The sequence below is a fragment of the Eretmochelys imbricata genome, chromosome 5, assembly GCF_965152235.1.
Source record: "Eretmochelys imbricata isolate rEreImb1 chromosome 5, rEreImb1.hap1, whole genome shotgun sequence".
Taxonomy (NCBI): Eukaryota; Metazoa; Chordata; order Testudines; family Cheloniidae; genus Eretmochelys; species Eretmochelys imbricata.
The window spans coordinates 133,137,970-133,157,137 of NC_135576.1; the positions used below are offsets into that span (position 1 = coordinate 133,137,970).

At 42.9% G+C, this 19,168-nt stretch overlaps 1 protein-coding gene across 7 annotated transcripts in view; it reads left to right on the top strand.

The window, feature by feature from the left end:
- ZNF462 (zinc finger protein 462) overlaps window positions 1–17,117 on the top strand; it is a 101,824-nt gene extending 84,707 nt beyond the window's left edge. For all 7 annotated transcript variants that reach the window (XM_077817941.1, XM_077817943.1, XM_077817942.1 and 4 more), the window contains 5 exons: window positions 824–960; window positions 6,054–6,277; window positions 8,556–8,688; window positions 14,467–14,581; window positions 16,877–17,117. In XM_077817941.1, the coding sequence (XP_077674067.1) occupies window positions 824–960; window positions 6,054–6,277; window positions 8,556–8,688; window positions 14,467–14,581; window positions 16,877–17,078 (811 nt within the window). In that variant the 3' untranslated portion in view covers window positions 17,079–17,117. The remainder of the gene's footprint in view (window positions 1–823; window positions 961–6,053; window positions 6,278–8,555; window positions 8,689–14,466; window positions 14,582–16,876) is intronic.
- Window positions 17,118–19,168: the final 2,051 nt, after the last annotated feature.

The following is a 19,168-nucleotide window of genomic DNA, read 5'->3' on the forward strand; positions in this document are numbered from 1 at the left end:
CTATTGACTTCAATGGCCACTGGATCAAGCCCAAAGCCAGCAGAGTTTATCATTTCCTTGCTATCAAGCCAACAGGGACTGTAAATTCCTTAGTGAAGAGTTAAGCAGCTTGCTGCATTTATAGATTCCACCACTCCTTAATCCAAAATTATTGAACCACTCAAGTTTACAAACGCCTCCTCCACAGCTGGCCTTGTAGCCAGATAGGTACCTAGTTAACTTCCTAGGTATGAGTGTGCAGTGTATGTCTTCTGCATGTGCAGCTGGTAGTATAACTTGCTGCAAACGTTTAGTGCTAACTAAAGTCTATGTATCTACCAGATCTGGAGAATAGCGTTTCAGCTGTTTTTGAGTTAGGCCCACAAAAGAAAGGTGGCGAGAATGTTTCTGCTGTCAGAAAGACATTTATCTTCAGCCATGTGACTCCAGAACAGTTGAAGGAATTTTGCTCAAACTTTCCAAACATGGTTCGCCTTTGGCAGAGACCAAGCATGGAAGTTTTCAGCCCAAAGACCTTTTGGGCCTGTGGAATGGAAATTCTTTTGCTGCATTACCTATAGCAGCATGACTAGTGCAACCAGTGTAATAGAATATTTTGTCAGAGTACATGATGGCTATGTAAGAGTAAATCCTGCAAATACATATGCACGTGTGTTCCTCGTCTGAGGAGTCCCACTGAAGTATCATGTGGCTTTATACAGACAGGAGTAAGTGGCATCTGTAGCACTTTAAATAACACTTCAGTGACAGAGCTGTGGCACTTGAAGTGTGTAGACGTAAGAAATACTGATTTTTATCTCTTCTGCTTCTCCTTACTTTATAGATCTGCTTTTACTATGCATGTGGAAGCTGGGCATTCAGCAGTTCCTGAGGAAGGACCCAAAGACCTTCGCTGTCCTCTTTGCCTGTACCACACCAAATACAAACGTAACATGATTGACCATATAGTCCTGCACAGAGGTAAAGACATCCCTTATGGTATTTGTGTCTGACAAAGAAAACCTTGAACAATGCCTGTTTATTTCAGGCCCATGAAATGAAGTTTTCATCTGAATGTGAGCATTAAAGTGTTGAGTAGCCCGGAAGCCCTTGCACGTATTTTTAGTAATGCATTTTGTTTCTTTTCTGTGAAGTAGAAAGAATTAGACCAAAGTGGATAGAGGCAGATTTGAAACTGCTGTTTAGAATTTCTGCCAGAAATGTTTACAGTCATTTGACACCTGTTTAGAGCATGTTATGCTTCTCCTATCACTCTGTGGGGCAGGATAGCACCCTTCTGACTCAGGAACATGTTTACCGTATATATGTATTTCTAATGAGCCCATTATCTAATAATCTCTGTTCCGTATACATTGTTAAAGGATGGCTCTATTCCATCTGCACCGTCCCCTACCTGGACACCTCAGAGGATCCCATGAGGACTTAACATATATTTCTTCACCACATCTGCATCAACTATTCTTAGGAGCAAAAATGGCTAAAACTTTTTAAAACAATTAAGAGCTGACTTAGAGATTATCCTACTCTATTAACCACAGGCTTGAAAGTTCAGAAGAGACAGCTGTTTGGACACTCTGGGCTGGGATCCCTGCCGAGAGTTATCGCACTTGATGCTTACAGATGGTCTGTTGGCTGCCTAAATCCAAACCCATGTGTTGTGCTGGCACCCTGCCTACTTGTAGGTTAAGCAGAATCTCGCAGTACGATATTGATGCTGACCAAACGTGTGTTTCAAATGCCATCTTTTCCTGGAGTCACACAATATACTTCACTATATTCTGGGCTACTTCAGGTTTAGAAAGGCTCCAAACAATGAAGTAGATAGCATTGATAGGTACTTCCGGCTGTTGGAAAGACTGTGTTGAAGGGGCATCTGGGAAGATCATACAGACCTTCCCAGGACTCAAAAGGCATGTCATAGAGCCAGCTCAGTGAGTGTAAAAGCTTGGCAGGCAATGGCACTCAGTGCTGAGATCATCCTCCAGAGGTATTCTAGCACTAGACAGCTCAAGTCTGTTGACCTGCAGGATCCGTCTTCAATGGCTTTTGAGAAGAAGGTGGGTTAGGGTGTATTTGGGCTAATAGAAGCATCACTGAGGAATGTGTTTATCAGCACTTCTGGGGTACTGATTGGGTCAGAAGAGTTCACTAGGAACAGTTTGTGCGAGGAGTTGTTATCATTACTTGTGTTACCACACATAGGAGCCCTAGTGATGATGTTCTCTGTCCTGTGTTTGTATCTGGACCGTGCGATTAGGCACAACTTTTAAAGTGGGAATAAACAAATGTAGATAAGACAATGGGTTGCAGCGCGCTAGACCTGGTTGGAAAACTTCCACTAGTGCAAGATTTTTGAGGAAAACTGCAAATGTTCAATAACCTTTGGTAGCACTTTACATGTTCAAAGCACTGTGGAGACATTAATGAGTAGATCCTCACAACATCCCAAGGAAGCAGGCAGATAACTCTTTTGTGAAACTGTGGGTCAGTTCCTTGGCACCGCTGCAGCGACTTTGCAATGCTCCAGCCATGCAGAGCAGCCTTGAACCCCTGTCGTGGTGAGTCTTCAGGTAGAGCAGAGCTGCCCAAGTGGCAGCTGTGAAGCATCTCTCTGCCCAACTGCCAGAACAGTCCCCTAAGAGTTACTGGTGTCTGTAAATAATAGAGACCAGACCGTTTGCTAGATGGGACCGTGTGTGCGCGTTTGCACATTTGTGCTCCTTGCTGAGCTGCGCTTCTGTTTCCATTTTCCAACAAGCGCTATAAGATAGAGAGCATTTTTCATCTCAGTTCTAATCTGGCCCTGTGAAAAGAGACGTATGTTTGTCTTTTAATTTTATCCAATTTATCCAGTGCTCCTGTCTTAGATCTCTAGACATAGAAAATAAAAACCTGAAAACACAGACCAAATAAATGAACTTGATAGTCAACACTACTAAAAGACCCCTCCAAAAAAGGGAAAAAAGTATCCAGACTTAAGCAACTTCTTTTCCTCTCTCCATGCCCCCCATCATCCTTAGGCAAAGCTTCATTGTAAATAGCCTTTGTGAACATTGTTGCAGTGAATCCTACAGAAATTCCCTTTTATACCATTCAGGCAGTATAAAGAGGCCTTAGTGTAAATGAGACTTGGGCCTGGGAAGAGTCAGATGATGTCCACTTTCAAGGGCCTACGAAGAGCCGTTCTTCCATACACATAGCACCCAAATGCTAAAGGACCGCCAGGTCAATGCCTGAATCATCCATCCAAGTCCTCCTTCCTGATGAACATATGACAGATCAAAAACCTCACCATGGTGTTTGACACTAATTATGGCGGCCTCAGTAGAGCGGTCGAGGGGTTAATGTGCGAGGGCACTGAAATATCTTTGGATCTTGAAAGCTAAGCCTTTCTGGACAGGAGTGCGGCATGGGGTAGCTGCCCTGGTGCAGTCTGTTCTGAAGCCATTGCAGAGACAGACAGAGGGCTTGGTGTCAGGCTGTCTGTCCAAGCACTAATTTTGCAGGGGGTTGAGGGTGAGTAATAGATGCTGTGCATAAAAACAGTGGAACTATGCTAATTTACACCAGCTGAGGATCTGGTCCAGTATGTTGCTTGGTGCCCCTTCTCCCTCCCCAGTGGATAACTAGTTACAGGTGTACAACCTTGTACTGGCTAATTCTCACTGTGATGTTTGTTTCTTTGCCATGTGGCACTGAAGGATGAAAATGCACTGTAAATATTGTTTCTGTTGAGATGATGTCCAGAGGCCCCAACTGGAATGAAAGGTCCCTGATTTCACAGGATGTAGCTGACACTTGACAGCACGTCATCTTCTCTTCAGCCCAGTGAATGGCTCAACTTCTATCACCACCCATTAACTGTGGTGAAATCCATTATGAGCTAGAGCATCGAATGGTTTGTTAGAGAAGTTTAAGCAAGGAGTATGTTTCCCATTAAAAGTTATGGGCGCAGGATGTTGTTAGTCTGCCCCTGAGAGCCTTCTGCCATGTGTCACCTACTCAGCTCAATCAGTTACACATCGTCAATGTGGTTTAACTTCCCTTTTTATAGGCACAGAGGAGCAGTGATTCTGTGCCCTTTCCTAGTCTGAAGGAGGAAGGAATTTATAGGACCAGAGCCTGCATTACAGGCACACAGTGATGAGGAGACTTCTGAGTCACTCTTGGGCTTCATGGCAGTCCAATTTGGAGAGTCCTTGGAAGTTCTGTAACTGGAACCGGAGAACTCCAGATCTGTGCCCAGCTCAGCCATTAGCCTTTAATTTAGCCCAGACGATGCAGTTACATTTTACTGGCCATTCTCTGATGGGCTTTCCTATCCAGCATATGACGAAAGACTCTGATAGTTTTCCAGTGCTGAAAGCAGCTTTAAAGCCGGTGCCTTGATTCCACAAGTCCAAATGCACAGAACTCGGAGGGAGCCTTCGAAAATAGCTTTCCAATGCTCCCAAATGGTCACAACTTTAAATCCTGTTATCTTGTAGCCTCCCCACCACCACCACCGGCTTTTTCTTCCCCTGAAGGGCCTTGCATTTTTACAGGTGGAACAACTGTCACTGGTGCAGGAGCAAATCTTACTTGTTCTGAGCCTTCGGCAAGAATAGCTTTGGGGGAAATTCCACTTTTTGGAGTGGTTTGAGGAGAAGGAAATACTTCAAAATCAAGTTGATTTTTTTGTTTTGTTTTTGTTTAATAAACAGATGCTTGAAGGAGCTGAGGGGGTTGGAATATTTAAATATTTGAAAAATAGATTAATGGGCAGAGAGGGTACGTGATGGGCAGAGAGGCATGATAAATGCATTTATTATATGCATATCACTCCTATATGTGTGTGTGTGGGGCGGGGGGTTGTCTAGGAATTCTACATGTACACTAAATTACTAGAAACCAGGATTACTTTAATTTCTCCAAATGGGAGGCAAGAGACCCCATGTTTCCACTTTACCAAAGAAACTGATACATTGATCTGGATCCACCTCTTGTGTGGCAGAGCTCCGTTGAAATTTATGGAGCTACACCAGTTTACATTGGCTGAGAATTGGGCCTACTTCTTTAAAATAAGTTGTTAGTGATTCACTATGTTACAAACATTGAACTGCCTCTTAACCTGCAGTGCTTAAGGAATAACAGTCTTAAATTCCTGTGCCCTAGTTCAAAAGGGCAGTTAAGTAATGATGACCTTTTGGTGACCCTATATTGAATGGGGGATTTCCCTTGTGTGCACACAATACTCAGTGGCCCATAGTGGATGAAGGTACCAAATTGTAGGATTCTAGCTCAGTGGAAACATGGAAAACTTCTTATCGGTTACGTTGTTACGTGTGTGTGTGTGTGTGTTATATACAATATATACACCTGTCTGTGTGTGAGTAATATTAAAATTCAGTAGAATAATTTTTCACTATATATTTAAACTAAAACCTGAAATGTATATTAACACATTGGGCAGGTTGGCATGAAAAACTGAATTGGTAGAATTAAGCACCTGGGTGAGAAATGAAATGGACGTTAATCTCTAGTCTTACAGTCACAATATTTAAAAGCTAATCTGCACAACATCTAGTGCAGTGGAGTCCTGGTCTGTGACTAGGGTACCACAGTAATATTTAAAGGCTCTTCCCTTGGTATGCTCAGCTCAGCCATCATCAGAAAGACCCACCATCCTGTCAACTGTGTCCTACCCACCAACTCCCAGACTCTGCGGCCCTGACTCCTGGCCACACCCCTTTCCTCTCTTCCTTCCCTTTCTCCCACCTAATTAGTGATAGTTTTCAGGGTGACCTCTGCATTCACTGCCTTGAAGAGAATTGACCCTACCTTTGTGGAGGGAATGTAGTTGCATTTCTTTGTGTCAGTCCAGTTTAGCGCCCCCCTCCCCTCCCCCATCTTATCCCACTCTCAAGAAAACGTTGCAAACTACTTGCTGGTAAATGGATTGTATACAAACAGAGCAAATCTTGTTTCTCGGGGGAAAAGAGAGGGAAGGCTGTGGATACAGTGCTGACGTTTTTAAAATGAAAATGCTCTTCTCAACACATTTATCCCAACAGAAGAGCGAGTTGTTCCCATTGAAGTCTGCCGATCCAAACTGTCCAAATACTTGCAGGGAGTAGTTTTCCGCTGTGATAAGTGTACCTTCACCTGCTCCAGTGATGAGAGCTTACAGCAGCACATAGAGAAGCACAATGAACTGAAACCTTACAAATGCCAACTCTGCTACTATGAGACCAAACACACGGAGGAGCTGGACACTCATCTTCGAGATGAGCATAAAGTAAGTTCTTAGCAGGATTTTCTCTGGGACTATGTACACATTGCAAGTGGTAAGTTGACTTGACTTTTAGCAAAGGTAAGTGATTCAAGATTTGGAAATGACCCCCAGGATGGAATAATTTTTTTGTGAAATTCCTATTTTCCAAAATCTTGTTTGTTTGTAGGGCTTTTTCCTGAATTTTGGGTACCCCTCCTGAGCCATTCAGATACCTGAATGTTTATGTAGAGAATGTACCTTATTTTAATAGTTATGAAGCAATGATTAAGGCAGTGTGATCCAGTCCCATAAAAGGTGGGAGATTTCAAAGTTGAGATTGCTCTAGAAATAAATAACGTCAACAACATGGCGTGTAATGCATATTTTAATAACCGTGTGATACATTTTAGTTTACACTTAAGGAAAAGATACATACAAAATACATCACGTGTACATCATGCTAAGTTAAGGGTGCTTTAGCAATATTAATTTTTATATGGGTGTGACCCAAACCCATTGAAGTCATTAAGTATATGTCCAGTAATATCGGTTGGCTTCGGATCAGGCCCTTTAATTCTAACTCAAGATGTTCTTGTGAGGGATGATCCTCTCCAAGATTGAGGCTTTGCATTGCTTCAGCTCAGAATTTTAGGAATACATATTTTTTGTCAGACTTTGTAGGGAAATAACCACTTAACTCTTGTTAACAGGAGCTAAGCAGTTAAATCCCCATGCTGGAAATTTACTCCCACTACTTTTGCTAAACAAACCAAAAATGTTGTTGACAAAATGAGCGCCAAAAGTGTCAGCAGAATCTGTTTTGCCCTAAAAGTTATTCCACTGCATTTTAAAAACTAGCTCTGTGAACTGCAATGCGTTTTTCCTTATGTCAGCTTGTTAATAATTGGCATGCTTCTCTCCCCTTCTCTTTACTGCAGCTTTAGAATCTTTCTACTCCTCCACAATATACAATTTTTAGCTCTCACATTTCCCCCACTGATCATAGCCTGGGTGCTGGACCAGGATTCACTATGCCCCAGGCCTTTGATTGGGTGCTTCATTATGGGAAGATTTTACCCCGTCCTGGCTCTTGCCAGAGGTGTATTCTCCTTGTCTCTAGTCATAGCCGAAATAACCCCAGTAGTTACTTTGTTCCTGCTGTCTCACACTCTCTAAAAACTCGTTATTTCAGACTATTTTGTGCGCAGTACTTGCATCTCGCAGTGCTCCTTAGGTGTAGGTGCTATTGTCATTTCCCTCTGAGAAAACACGTCACTTTGTAAAAGTTTCTCAGATGTAAAGTGACTTGCGCTTTAAATTCATTCCAATTCCCCTCCCAGAAAACAGCCGTGCCAAGCTGTTACTTCATCCAAGGTGCTGCAGGAAATGTTGTACTGGGTTCACCCCACTCTCTAAGTCAGTACTGGATCAGAGCCTTGGCATAATGCTGGTGCTACAGGAGGTGCTGTCGTTTCAGATCAGTCTGGATCCAAAGTCGTGACCGCTAGTGGTCATTAAAAATCCCAGGGCGCTGTTCAGATAAAAGGTATTAACCCCAGTGTCCTGGTCGCATTTCATCTCGGGTAATTGTATTCTACGCCTCTGTCGTAAATCTTTGTCCACAGTTTCAGTTGGATACAGAGTTCTTCACTTCCCATCCTAAAGCTGTTAGGTACTATTCCTGTGAGCTGTTAAATAGCTGGCGCATTTCACCTGAGGGTTAGCGGAATTTGACTGCTGGGTGAAGTGTTCCCTTTATAGTTTGTAAATCAGTTTGTGAAGCACTTAGCAACCCTTTGTAATGAAAATTAATCTGTTACTAATGAGTCACTCGGATAGCAGACATGTATAGTTAAAGGACCCATCTCCCATGTGAATGAATGAATCATTCATAAAGGATTCTGTTGCATTAGTGTGGTGCTATATTAATATTATACCACGTAAGATTAGTAATCCCCTGCAATGATGAAGACTGTAGAATGGTTGGGGATTAATAGTGGTGCTTGTATTATTATTATTATTTATTAGGTTTAAAACCTGCACATAAGGGAAAAACAAGGAAGATCCCTCAGCTAAGATGGTTGCAAGGTGAAGCATGGAGAAATGCTGTATAAAAAAACTTAAGCAAAACAATTAGAGGAGTGGCTAATTGTGTTTCAAGGGAATGGGTATTAACTTGACAGAGTGCTGGTAAAATGGCCTCTGGCAAATTTTACTCATCAGTCATTACTCTGCAAATAGAGGTTTGGGTTTTTTTAAACAGACATGAATATTAATTAATGTTTATATTGTTTCTTTTAAGGTGAGTCGTAATTTTGAGCTGGTTGGACGGGTTAACTTGGATCAGCTGGAACAAATGAAAGGGAAAACCGAGAGCTCCAGCAGTGATGAGGAAGAAAAGGAAGAGGAGATGAGCCCCAAGACTGAAGAGAGAGGTCAGTATTGCTTCCTTTTCTCCCAGGCTGGGCATAGGAATGTCTCTGAAAGCCCCGTAGAACAAGATGAGCCATTGACTTAACAAGAGGTTTTTCAGGAACCATAGACACATGTCAGCAAAGGCCTAATAGACAAGGTGCATATAGAGAAAAAGCAGATCACATCTAGGCAACTGAGATCTTTTGTACATGTCAGCAAATTGTTCTGTACCATTTGTATGTCGGTAACCCATATGTAACCTTCCTGTTCCATGTTAATGCTTTGTGATATCAAAGTTAGTGGAGAAATTTATTTTTGGACCATCATCGTTCTCTTGTCTTGCTCTTCGTTAGCTTTTTGTCCTCCCCCTCCTCTATGCGTGACTCCCCTTTTTAGGTTCAGACTGGCTGGCAGCTGTGAAGCAAGAATAACAATGTGCTCCATCTTGGAAGCACATTACCTATTAAGACCCCAGTTCAGCAACATACTTAAGGATGCGCCTAACTTTTCGGATGTGAGTACTCCCATTGGTTGCAGTCAGACAATTCACTTGCTTCAAGCTGAGAACTTGGTGAAGTGAGTGGCTGAATCAGGGCCTGAATCATCTGTCAATTTCAAGTTACAAGAGCTAGGCAACCTAAAACTGACATTTTTCACATTTTCTTCCAGTGAAATTGACAAAACCTTTCCCAAAAGAGGTGCCAAGGCTGAACACCCTCAGCCTCTTCTCTCTCTGCCCCAGCTCTGGGCTGGAGTGGCTGAGTACCTCAACTCTCTGCTGCTCTAGCTCCCAGAGCTGGAGGAGAAGTCAAATGTCCCGGCTCTCTGCCTCTCAGGCAGGCAAGTTAGACGGCTCTCATCAGTTCCACAAATGAAATTTGCAAGAGCCTTCTTGGCAGGCAGTCAGAAAGTTCCATATCAGTTCTCCCAAGATGGAATTGTTCTCAACCCTTCCTCTGAAAATTCTCACTGTTTTGATGTTTCATCCTGGTTCGGGACAATTATTTTTTTCAAAAATATGAAATTTTTCTTGGAAAGAGATTTTCCATTTTCTGGCCAGCTCTTCTGTGCAGTCCTACTCTATTTTACTCAGTAGCACACTCTGCTCATAAAGCGCTCATCAGAAGGAGAATGGCATTCTTCTTTTCTGCAGCTGCTGATCCTGGTAATTTAACCAACATTAGTTGGGAGGGAATATGAAAGAGAAATCTTCTATTCATAATACTGGGCTTTTTCCTTTAATATTTCTAAGTCGATTTAGTGTAATTTGCTAGACCAATGTAATTTCTATGTAATTTGCTAGACCAATAGCCCCAAGAACTGAAGTACTCTGTGTAGTCTCAGAACCCACCCTATATTGCGTACTTCTATCAACCAGACATAATATGGCAGCCAACGCTAACCAGGGTTCATTTTGAACTAGTGACTCTCAAAGATGAATCTCATTACCAGTTCCCTATGCCATCCAGTTCCCACATTCTATCATGCTGCTGACTGGCAGGTTACCAATTTCTCTCTACATCCAACTAAAGGAATGCTGTAAATTTTTTTTGTGAACTTAAAAAGAATTCAAAATTGCATTCAAAAACGATTTCAGAAGGGAAAATACCCATCTCCTTGAAGTTTTTTAAACTTATTGCTGTTGTCTCACAGACAACGTATAGAACAGAATGTGGGTTTAGGTTATGTCTTTCCTTCCAGTGAAATCTCAGCATGTTAGCTATTTTAGTATCATGGTACAGTCCATAGTTAGGACATTGCTTTTTAACAGCTTTTGTGCTCAGTGATAACTCACCCAGAGCTTTTTTTTAATGAGGGCAGAACCGTCCATAGGGGACGGCGAATCAGGGTGACCGCTCTGGGCCCCATGCTTTTGGGGGGGCCCCGTGGGCTGGTGCAATTAGCTGGCCCCGCATGGGCGGTGGGTGAACCGCTGGCCGGGGGAGGCTACCCCCAGCTCTGCCCCTTCCACCCGAGGGAGAGCGCGCCGGGAGGGAGAGCCACCACTGAAGCCGCCCCAGCCCCGGGAAGGCAGGCAGCATAGCCCAGCCCCCTGGAGCCCAGCGGCGATATTGAAGCGAGGCCCTCGGGGGGCGGAGTGTGAGCAGGGCCAGGCTGGCTGTTTGGGGAGGCACCGCCTCCCCAGCCTCCCCTACCTGCCCCCGGCGCGGTCGGTCCCAGAAGTGATGTCACTTCAGGCCTGGACCCCGCACTCTCCTAGGGATGGTCCTGAATGAGCGGGAGGAGTGTTGGTTAAGAAACTACATAGCTCTTATCGAATCTTTTTTCCATGAGATCTTTGATGGTGGCACAAGAGAAATTAAAAGATCAGCAGAAGGGATGTCTTTTTCACAAATACTCAAAAATATGGCATCTGTAAAGGTGCAGCATCCCAGGTAAAAGTGTAAGTTAGTGTCAATGTAATTAGTCCTGTCAGATCAACAGTGGGTTTCGAGCCTAGGAGCTGCAGTGCTGAAAGCATCAGCCTGTACTGACCGCTTTAGCGAGAGGACCAGATCCCCTGACTTGCAGCTGCAGCAGACCTATTACCTTCTTATGTAGACCAACACAGTAAACATTTTATTTTAACTTGTGTTCAGGATACTTACATCTCTGGATGCTTTTTATTATGCAAATACAAGATTAGAACTATCCGGATTGGGGTTTTAATAATCAGGGACAGTAGAAATATCTACATTTTCCAAAGACAGTGGTTATAATGTGGAGAGTATTTCACCATTTTATGTATATATATTTTCACTTGCAGCTGGGTCTCTCCATCTGTGAGTGGTTAAAAATAATCCATGTTTGATCAAACAATGGGTCGAAAAATCATACTTTTTTGAGGATTTTATTTACCTACCATTCTCTGCTGATTACTCTTTAGGAAATGATCTCTCTTCTCTCCCTTTTAGCTAGTATCAGCTGCAATAGTATCCATGTAATATCTGACATGGTACATACATCCGCTGTTAGAGACACTGTGGGTAAAATTTTCAAAAGTGCCTTTGTCCCATTTTCAAAATAACATTAAGCACTTTAAAAGTCCAAGTTCCATTGACTTTCAATGAGACTTAGTCTTCTATGTCATTAGGACATGAAAATTTCACTCTGCATCTTGTGCCAGGGACTGGACTTTACATAACAGGCCTCTTTCAACTGTAAGTACCATGGATGAAATTCTGCTCCCTGTTATGTTCAAAACACGCACAGAGAAAAGTTAGAAAAAAAACATAAGTGCTCTTGCTGGAAGTTTGTAGTATAACACTATTTTTATTTCTTAGAATTAAGAACAGTTACACACAAGAACCCAAAAACAGAGAGAGAGAAAGCAGGCTGCTCCCTAAAACAAAGAGGCACAAGTCTCCCCATCTTACTGTAGCCTGGCTGTCTGTAGACTGACTGCTGTTAGGCCCAAATCTCATGCTTCCCTATAAAGCCCCCTATCCTGCAAACCGGACCAGGAAAATCCCCTAAAAGTTGAGTGACTGTAATTTTAACCCAGTTTTAATACACCACAGCCCCACTCAGGTCAATGACTTCAATACAGTTGGGATTTCTCACCATGGGCTAGGTCGTGACTTGGCCTATAAGTCAGCACAGGGAAGTAAGAATCCCTGTCACATCCTTGTGTGGGCTACTGGAACCACAGAATCCAGGAATGCAGGAGTAAGCAACGCTGTGCAACCACATATTGCTCCCCGGAGAAGATGGGTGAAGGGTGGCAGGGAATGGATGGAGCCTGGGTACAACATGTCAGCACAGATAAGCTGTTGTGTGCGGGGCTGGGGGAAAGGAATAACTTGGTGTAGGACAGCAGAAAATTAACGACCCCTGGGAGCAACAAAAGGGAAGGGAGGGATGATGTTCCTTTCCTGGGATGCTTCTGAGACAGAGCAGCTACGTGCCACCCCTTGCTAGAAGCAGTGTTCTAGACACACAGTCTCTCCCTGTGAACTTCTATCCTTTGATCTTAGAACTCAGATTGTGAAATGATTCATACATTAGCAAACAAGCAATGTATGGCCACAAAATAACACACACAGTCAAAGGCAGTCAGATGTCTTCAGCGTGTACAAAATATCCTTTTCCCCTTGGAACCATGTCATATACCCAGCTTGATAGATCTTAGATGACCTTACTGCTTTCAGCTTGATTTGTAATTCAGGGAGCCATCCACATTTACAAACCTTAAAACCAAACTGACCGGGAAGTCATGGGGAGTGGGAGAGGAGAACATGGTCTGTTCAGAAAGGGTGGAGGAGTTCCTAGGCTAACACTCATTAATGTTAATGGGAATTACAAGTCTAAATCCCCCTCATGCATTTGAACAAAATAGGGTCTGTTGTCTGCACCTCCTCTGCACAGACCCAGAATAAATTTCCCATTGGCTGTTGTACTGTAGGGTGTATTCTTGAACATAAGAGCAGCTCTTGCCCCCCAAAACTTCTTACTCTCTGTAGGTGATAGACTAGTCCTGGTGCAGAGATAAGGTATTCTAGTGATGCTTATAAGTTTGTACGACACACATAAGTGTGTATGACTAAGCGTAGGGGCCAGAGCTTCAACTGGTGTAAACTGGCCTGCTGCCATTGACTCCATGCTGATTCACATCAGCTGAGTATCTGGCCCCATGGATCTTAGCCATATAATGAAGGGCTGCATCCTGTGAAATCTGAAGCCAGTTCTCCTTCAAGGGGAAAGGATAAAAGCTGTGGAAAGGAACATTCCCCCGACAATTTAAACAACTGATGAAGGTTACAAACTCGTAGCAACACACATCTGTACAAAACATGCATACAGAGAGTGGGAGTGAGTGTGTGGGTAATTTTGAGTCATAGCTTGAACTTGAATGGACTACATTTGAAAGTGAAGAAACCAGGCAAGCAGAGATCAAAACGGAACGAAGCAAAATCCCTTTTCTTTCATTATGTAGTTGGGGAGGAGTCAGAAAGGCATTCTGTTGATTTCTTGCTCAAGATAATCCCTGCTAAGGAATTAATGCTCTGAACAGATGGTGCTGTCTCATTTCCAGTGAAAAGAATCAACTGAGATAGTCCATGCAATTATTTTTAATGGCTTGTGTGGCGATCTTCTTAATTTGTGAGTGAAGGTTTTGTCTTTTGTTAAAGCTGGCTCCATTCACGAAGGGCTTGGTTTTTAGACGTGCTGAGTGTCCACAGCCTCCCCTGACTTCAGTTGAAGTTGTAGGTGCTTGGCACTTCTGCAGATCAGGGCAGTGACATTTTGTGTAAAAGATCAGGATGGGAGGAAACACCGATCCAGTTAAATATCACTGGAGAATGGTATCAGTACTGCTCTACGTATGAGATATTATAGACATGGGCATGAGGGACTCATATTTGGGGATCAGATGCCTACTATAATGAGACTACGTCGCCCAAAATGAGCTTTGTGACTGAAAAATGTATTTAGACTTGTATTTATTTTCTTTCTTACAAGCTGTTTCCACATTAAGCTTCCCTCATAAAATTGATTTTGAACTCTGAGGGAGGTATGCATGTTCTCTAGCCACTGAAATGAGGAGAAAGGGGATGTGCCTGTGGGTGGCAAACTTCATCACATTGGTTTGCAGAGACGTTTTGAAGATGGGGAGCAGGAATCTTGAACTGCAAAGTGTGTTGAGAGTTTGAGCCATCTTTTTCAAAAGGATTCCTCTCCACACACACACCCTTTCAGAAGGATAGCAGAGGAGGCCGCACTAGCTTATCGTAATTGCCCCTTCTGGCCATAACATTGATGAATCTGTGAATGACATTTCTTTTACTCTTTCTCAGATTCCATGATGTTCTCTGACAGTGGCGCTCCTGAGAAGCGTTTTCCATGTGAGTTTTGTGGGAGGTCATTTACAGAGGGCTCTGAGTGGGAACGGCACGTACTGAGACATGGCATGTAAGTTTGTTTACAGACTACTTTTCATCACAGCTGAGGGCAACTGTAGATTTTTGTTTCTCCCCATCCCAAGCCTAGTAAAGGCAAACACAGGGAGGTGAACAAAGAATTCGAGGAAGTCACCATAGGAGTCATTGTGTGAAATTCTCTGGTCTGTGTTATAAAGGAGGTCAAACTAGACAATCATAATGGTCCCTTCTGGGCTTAACATTTATGAATCTAGTGAACCCAGAATTCCAAGGTGGCTATGGTACTCAAAATGGATCAGAACCAAAACCTCAGTCTAACTCTCTCTATTCCCCCATTATTGGGGGGGCTGGATGCAGACACCAGATGTTAGTGTGTTCCCTTGCAACTTCAGGCCTGGATCAGATTCCAGGCTGGACGGAACCTCTTTTCGAGATGTGGCCCAAGATGGCAGAAGTCTCACAAGTACAGCTCATCTTCAGAAACTTCCACCATTTTGGTCCAGAATCTTGTGTGAACAGCTCCAGGAATACAGTGCTATCTAATCCAAACTTGAATCATGGGACCAGGTTGGCCTTAAACCAGACCTCAGAATCCAGTGCTAAAAGTCATCCTGATCCGAACATCACTTCATTGACCTAATGAAGCTGGAGACTACTGTTGCCATTTTCGAGCTCATAAGCCAGCATTGAAGATGCCTACAAATCATTGTGCACTTTCCGCATGGGCTCCACTCTTTTGGTTTCCCTTTCTAGTCTTTGTCTTAGAACACTGATCTTAAACTTATGGTAAATTATGTGCACTAAAGTTTTGAAATCTTCAGGCAGAGGACATCTCTCTAAAAGTCCTACTCTGAGGTTAATAGCAAATGATTTTATATTGTGCACTCATTAATAGCCGTCCACACTGTTGCACGTGGATGGTGCAGTCAGCTGTGGTGTTTGGTACAGTCACTTGCCTTTGAGAATATTTTTGTCTGAAATCTCTTAAATGCTCCTTACGCAATCCAAAATGGAGGGTTCTTGCAACATTACTGTCACTTGGAAGACACGTTAATGTTGTTTTTGTATATTGCTAGGCTGACAACCTTTTGGGTAGGGTTACCGTATTTCAGGGTCCCAAAAAGAGGTCACTGCTGGAGGGGGAGGGAGCTGAAGAGGGGAGGACAGCTGGGAGTGCTGGAGGGGGTATTTGGGGGGTACTGAGGGTGTGGTGTACCGCGAGGGGTATCTGGAGTGTGTGTACTAGTGCCCGCAGGGGTACTCACTGGAGGCGGGGGACAGTGTTGCTCCCTGTCATATTGACAGGGTGGCTGGCACAAGCCCAGGATGCAGCGACAGCCATCAGTCAGCACCTCCTTGTGGGGCCCCCCCGCTCCCCCTCACCCCAGGGCTGGGGGCCTGGGGTGGGCGGGATCCAGCAGCTGTGGCTGCAGGGAAATGGACCAATTAGGGCTATTTCTGAGCTGCAATGACTGCTCTGCAAAAATCCCGGACATTGCCTGTTATTTGAAAAATCTGCCCAGACAGAAGGCGGAGGATCAAAAAAGAGGTAGTGTCTGGGAAAACCCAGACGTATGATAACCCTGCTTTTGGGGATAACAGACACTTCAGTGTTCTTATCCTTTGTCTTGTTTATTTAGATAGTCAGAGTCTCTGCCGTAAAGTGCTTACACTGTGTTTGACAGCACCTCGCGCAGCGGGGCTTTATCATTGTAATGACGAATGTACCGAGTTTAAAGACTGCAGCTCATTAGGCACTTCAGTGGTTGAAAAGCCATTAGCCTTTTTAGACTGTTCACTCTTCAGGGAAGGACTGTCTTCACGCTCACATACCTATCATAGAATCATAGAATATCAGGGTTGGAAGGGACCTCAGGAGGTCATCTAGTCCAACCCCCTGCTCAAAAGTAGGACCAATCCCCAATTAAATCATCCCAGCCAGGGCTAGCAGACTTTGGGACCAATTCTAATACAAATGATGAGTACACGGGAAAAGGGGAAGGGGGTTGACCTTTCAGTGACCTCTAATGAAAAGGTCAAACATCAAATTTGGGATTGTTCCTGCCCCTTATGTTCAACAGCCCATAATGAATAAGTACCAAATATCAAACTCTGAATGAGCAGAAATCAGTGTTTCATTGTGTCACTTGTCCTGTTGCAAACGTATGTATCATATTAGATGCTGGATGTTTGACCAGTTGTATTCTCTGTGAATGTCATTAGAGGAGAAGCGAGCTGTTTTTCCCTGCTGCAATAAGTAAAGGAGGGCTTTGTTTTCTGTGGGTCTGATCGAAAAGTTTTCCACTTTCTGTTGCTCAAATTTCAGGGCCCTGAATGAAAGTAAGCGAGGGACCAGGGAGGATGAACAGCTGAAGGAGAACGCAGAGGAGAGTGTTAAGGTACCATCAGCAGAAGAAAAGGAAAGCAGTGAGGAAATGGTGGACTTTTCCCACAAGAATGAAACTGCAGTCCTTGGTGTGGCTGCCGATAAATCTCTCCAAGAGAACACAGAGGCCAAAAACGAATAAGCATTTGGTGTGATTTTAATTAACCTACTTGAACAGTGATGAAAGGGGTGGGGGGGTGGGCTGAAGGAGGAAACAAAGCTGCTTTTAGGACTGAATGATCTATTTTCAAAGCACTGGTACCCGTGTGAGTGTGTGTATGTTAAAGTTATTTAAATGATGGAATAAGTGGCTCCATTACATCACTGCATCTTTTCTTCTGGATTTTGACAATGGGAAGTTACATTCATCTTGGACTAACGAAGCAACTTCCCGGGTTCCTACATTACACAATGTGCTTTGCAATGGAGACTTGGATTGTTTGAGAATGGACGCGTCGTGAGCATGGAAGAAGGGGGGACAACTTTTTGACGCACAAATTTCAGTGCGTTTTTCTAGTTTTAATACAGTACACTTTTCCAGACTGAATGCAACTGCTTTAGAAAAGAAAAGAAAGGATTAAAAAAAAAAAAAACTGCTTTGCATAAAACAGTCACCTGTTTCTTAGTACCTCAAAATTAACCAAGGGAAATCTCTGCATTTGTCAGTACTACCTGTTGTCGTTGTGGTTAAATGTAGAGACTGCTGGCTGAGATGGTGAATGGAGGAAGAAAAAAAGAAGTTTTAAAGAAAGGAAAACAAATTGTGCTTAAAATCCCAGTGTGGGTTTTATTTCTTAAAATACTGTGATTTTTTAATTATTTTAGTAAAAAAAAAATACAAAAAAAAAAGAGAGAGAGACTTTAATTCCTAGATAACTGTTTGTGAATTGTCATCCTTTATTCCAGGTAAGCTGTTTGTTAGTATTCAACTATAATTTTAGGGTTTGATAGATTCATGTGACTGATTGTGCGGTTTTGTTTGCCACATGTTTGTTTTCTATCTGCCTGAGGTGTTACAAATACAGCACAATTAAGTTTCTCATGTAAAATTATTTCTTTTTCAGTGGGGGGGAAGGGGGAAAGGAGACTTGTTCTTGTGAACAAATTTTTTTTTAAACATGGAAATAACAAAGAAGTTTAACTTTTTTTAAAAATTTAAACTAAAGAACCAAACTTACGGCACAGCTATGCAGCTTGCGGACCAGCCACTTAGGTCCTCATAACCATTCTGTTGCTTGTCAAATTAACATTGATCAGTCTCACGCCAGTAACTTTTCGTTAAGATTGGCTGCCTTTTTGTATGTGGTGTGTGGTTTTTTCTTTTTGTTTTTGTGCGGTGGGGAGGTGGGAGGGGGTCTCTGATAACACGTGTTTTTGCAAGGGAAGGTGAAATAGTTACATACTACATGGAGCTTGAATCTAACTCGAGTCAAGACAGGAGTTGCTATTTTTCCCTCCTCCTTAGCATGAGGGGAGCAGCATAGAATAAATAGGAATCTACACCCACGGGGAAGGATCCTGCACTCTTTAATTCCCCCCACCCACTTCGGTGAAATGCCCACTGACGTCTGTGGGAGTTTAGCCTGAATAAGGAGTGCAGAATCCAGGTCCATGGTATGTTCTGACCGTGAACAAAAAAAGAGTTTCTTTCCAAAAAGTAGAAAATACTTGACTGAAACCTAGTTTTAGAAATGCATGTGTCTCTTTGTTTTTTTGTTTTTGGGGGGATGTATTGGGAGGGAGGGGAAAAGACAGGAAGCTAGTGAGAAGACGGCATCCCACAGAGCTTCACGTAAAATTGATGGCAAAAATGTTGCATTTGTGGAATAAGTGCTACTTGAAAAGCATGGTGTTTTTGCTTTTAAGGATTCATCTTCTGAGGGGTTTCTTTGGAGGTGGGAGGGATCATCATGTGGAAAACACAGCAGAGGGACAAGTATAAATACACATTTTGTGTCTGTATTTGTTTTTTTTAATTGGCCTCATTTCAAATGTATTTAAACAGTTCCATACCTGGATTGGGTGTTTGTAATGGTTACCAAAAACGAAAAAGAAAAAAAAATGAAATAAATGATTGTGACATGCTTTTATCACTACTTTATTTTTCAAATAACATGTAAATATTGTAATCCATTGGATTTTGTTTTGCTAACCTGTTAATAAAAATATGGGACCATTATCCTTTTAACAAGCCTAGAATGTCATATATTTCTTTTTTTTCTCTTTTCCCCC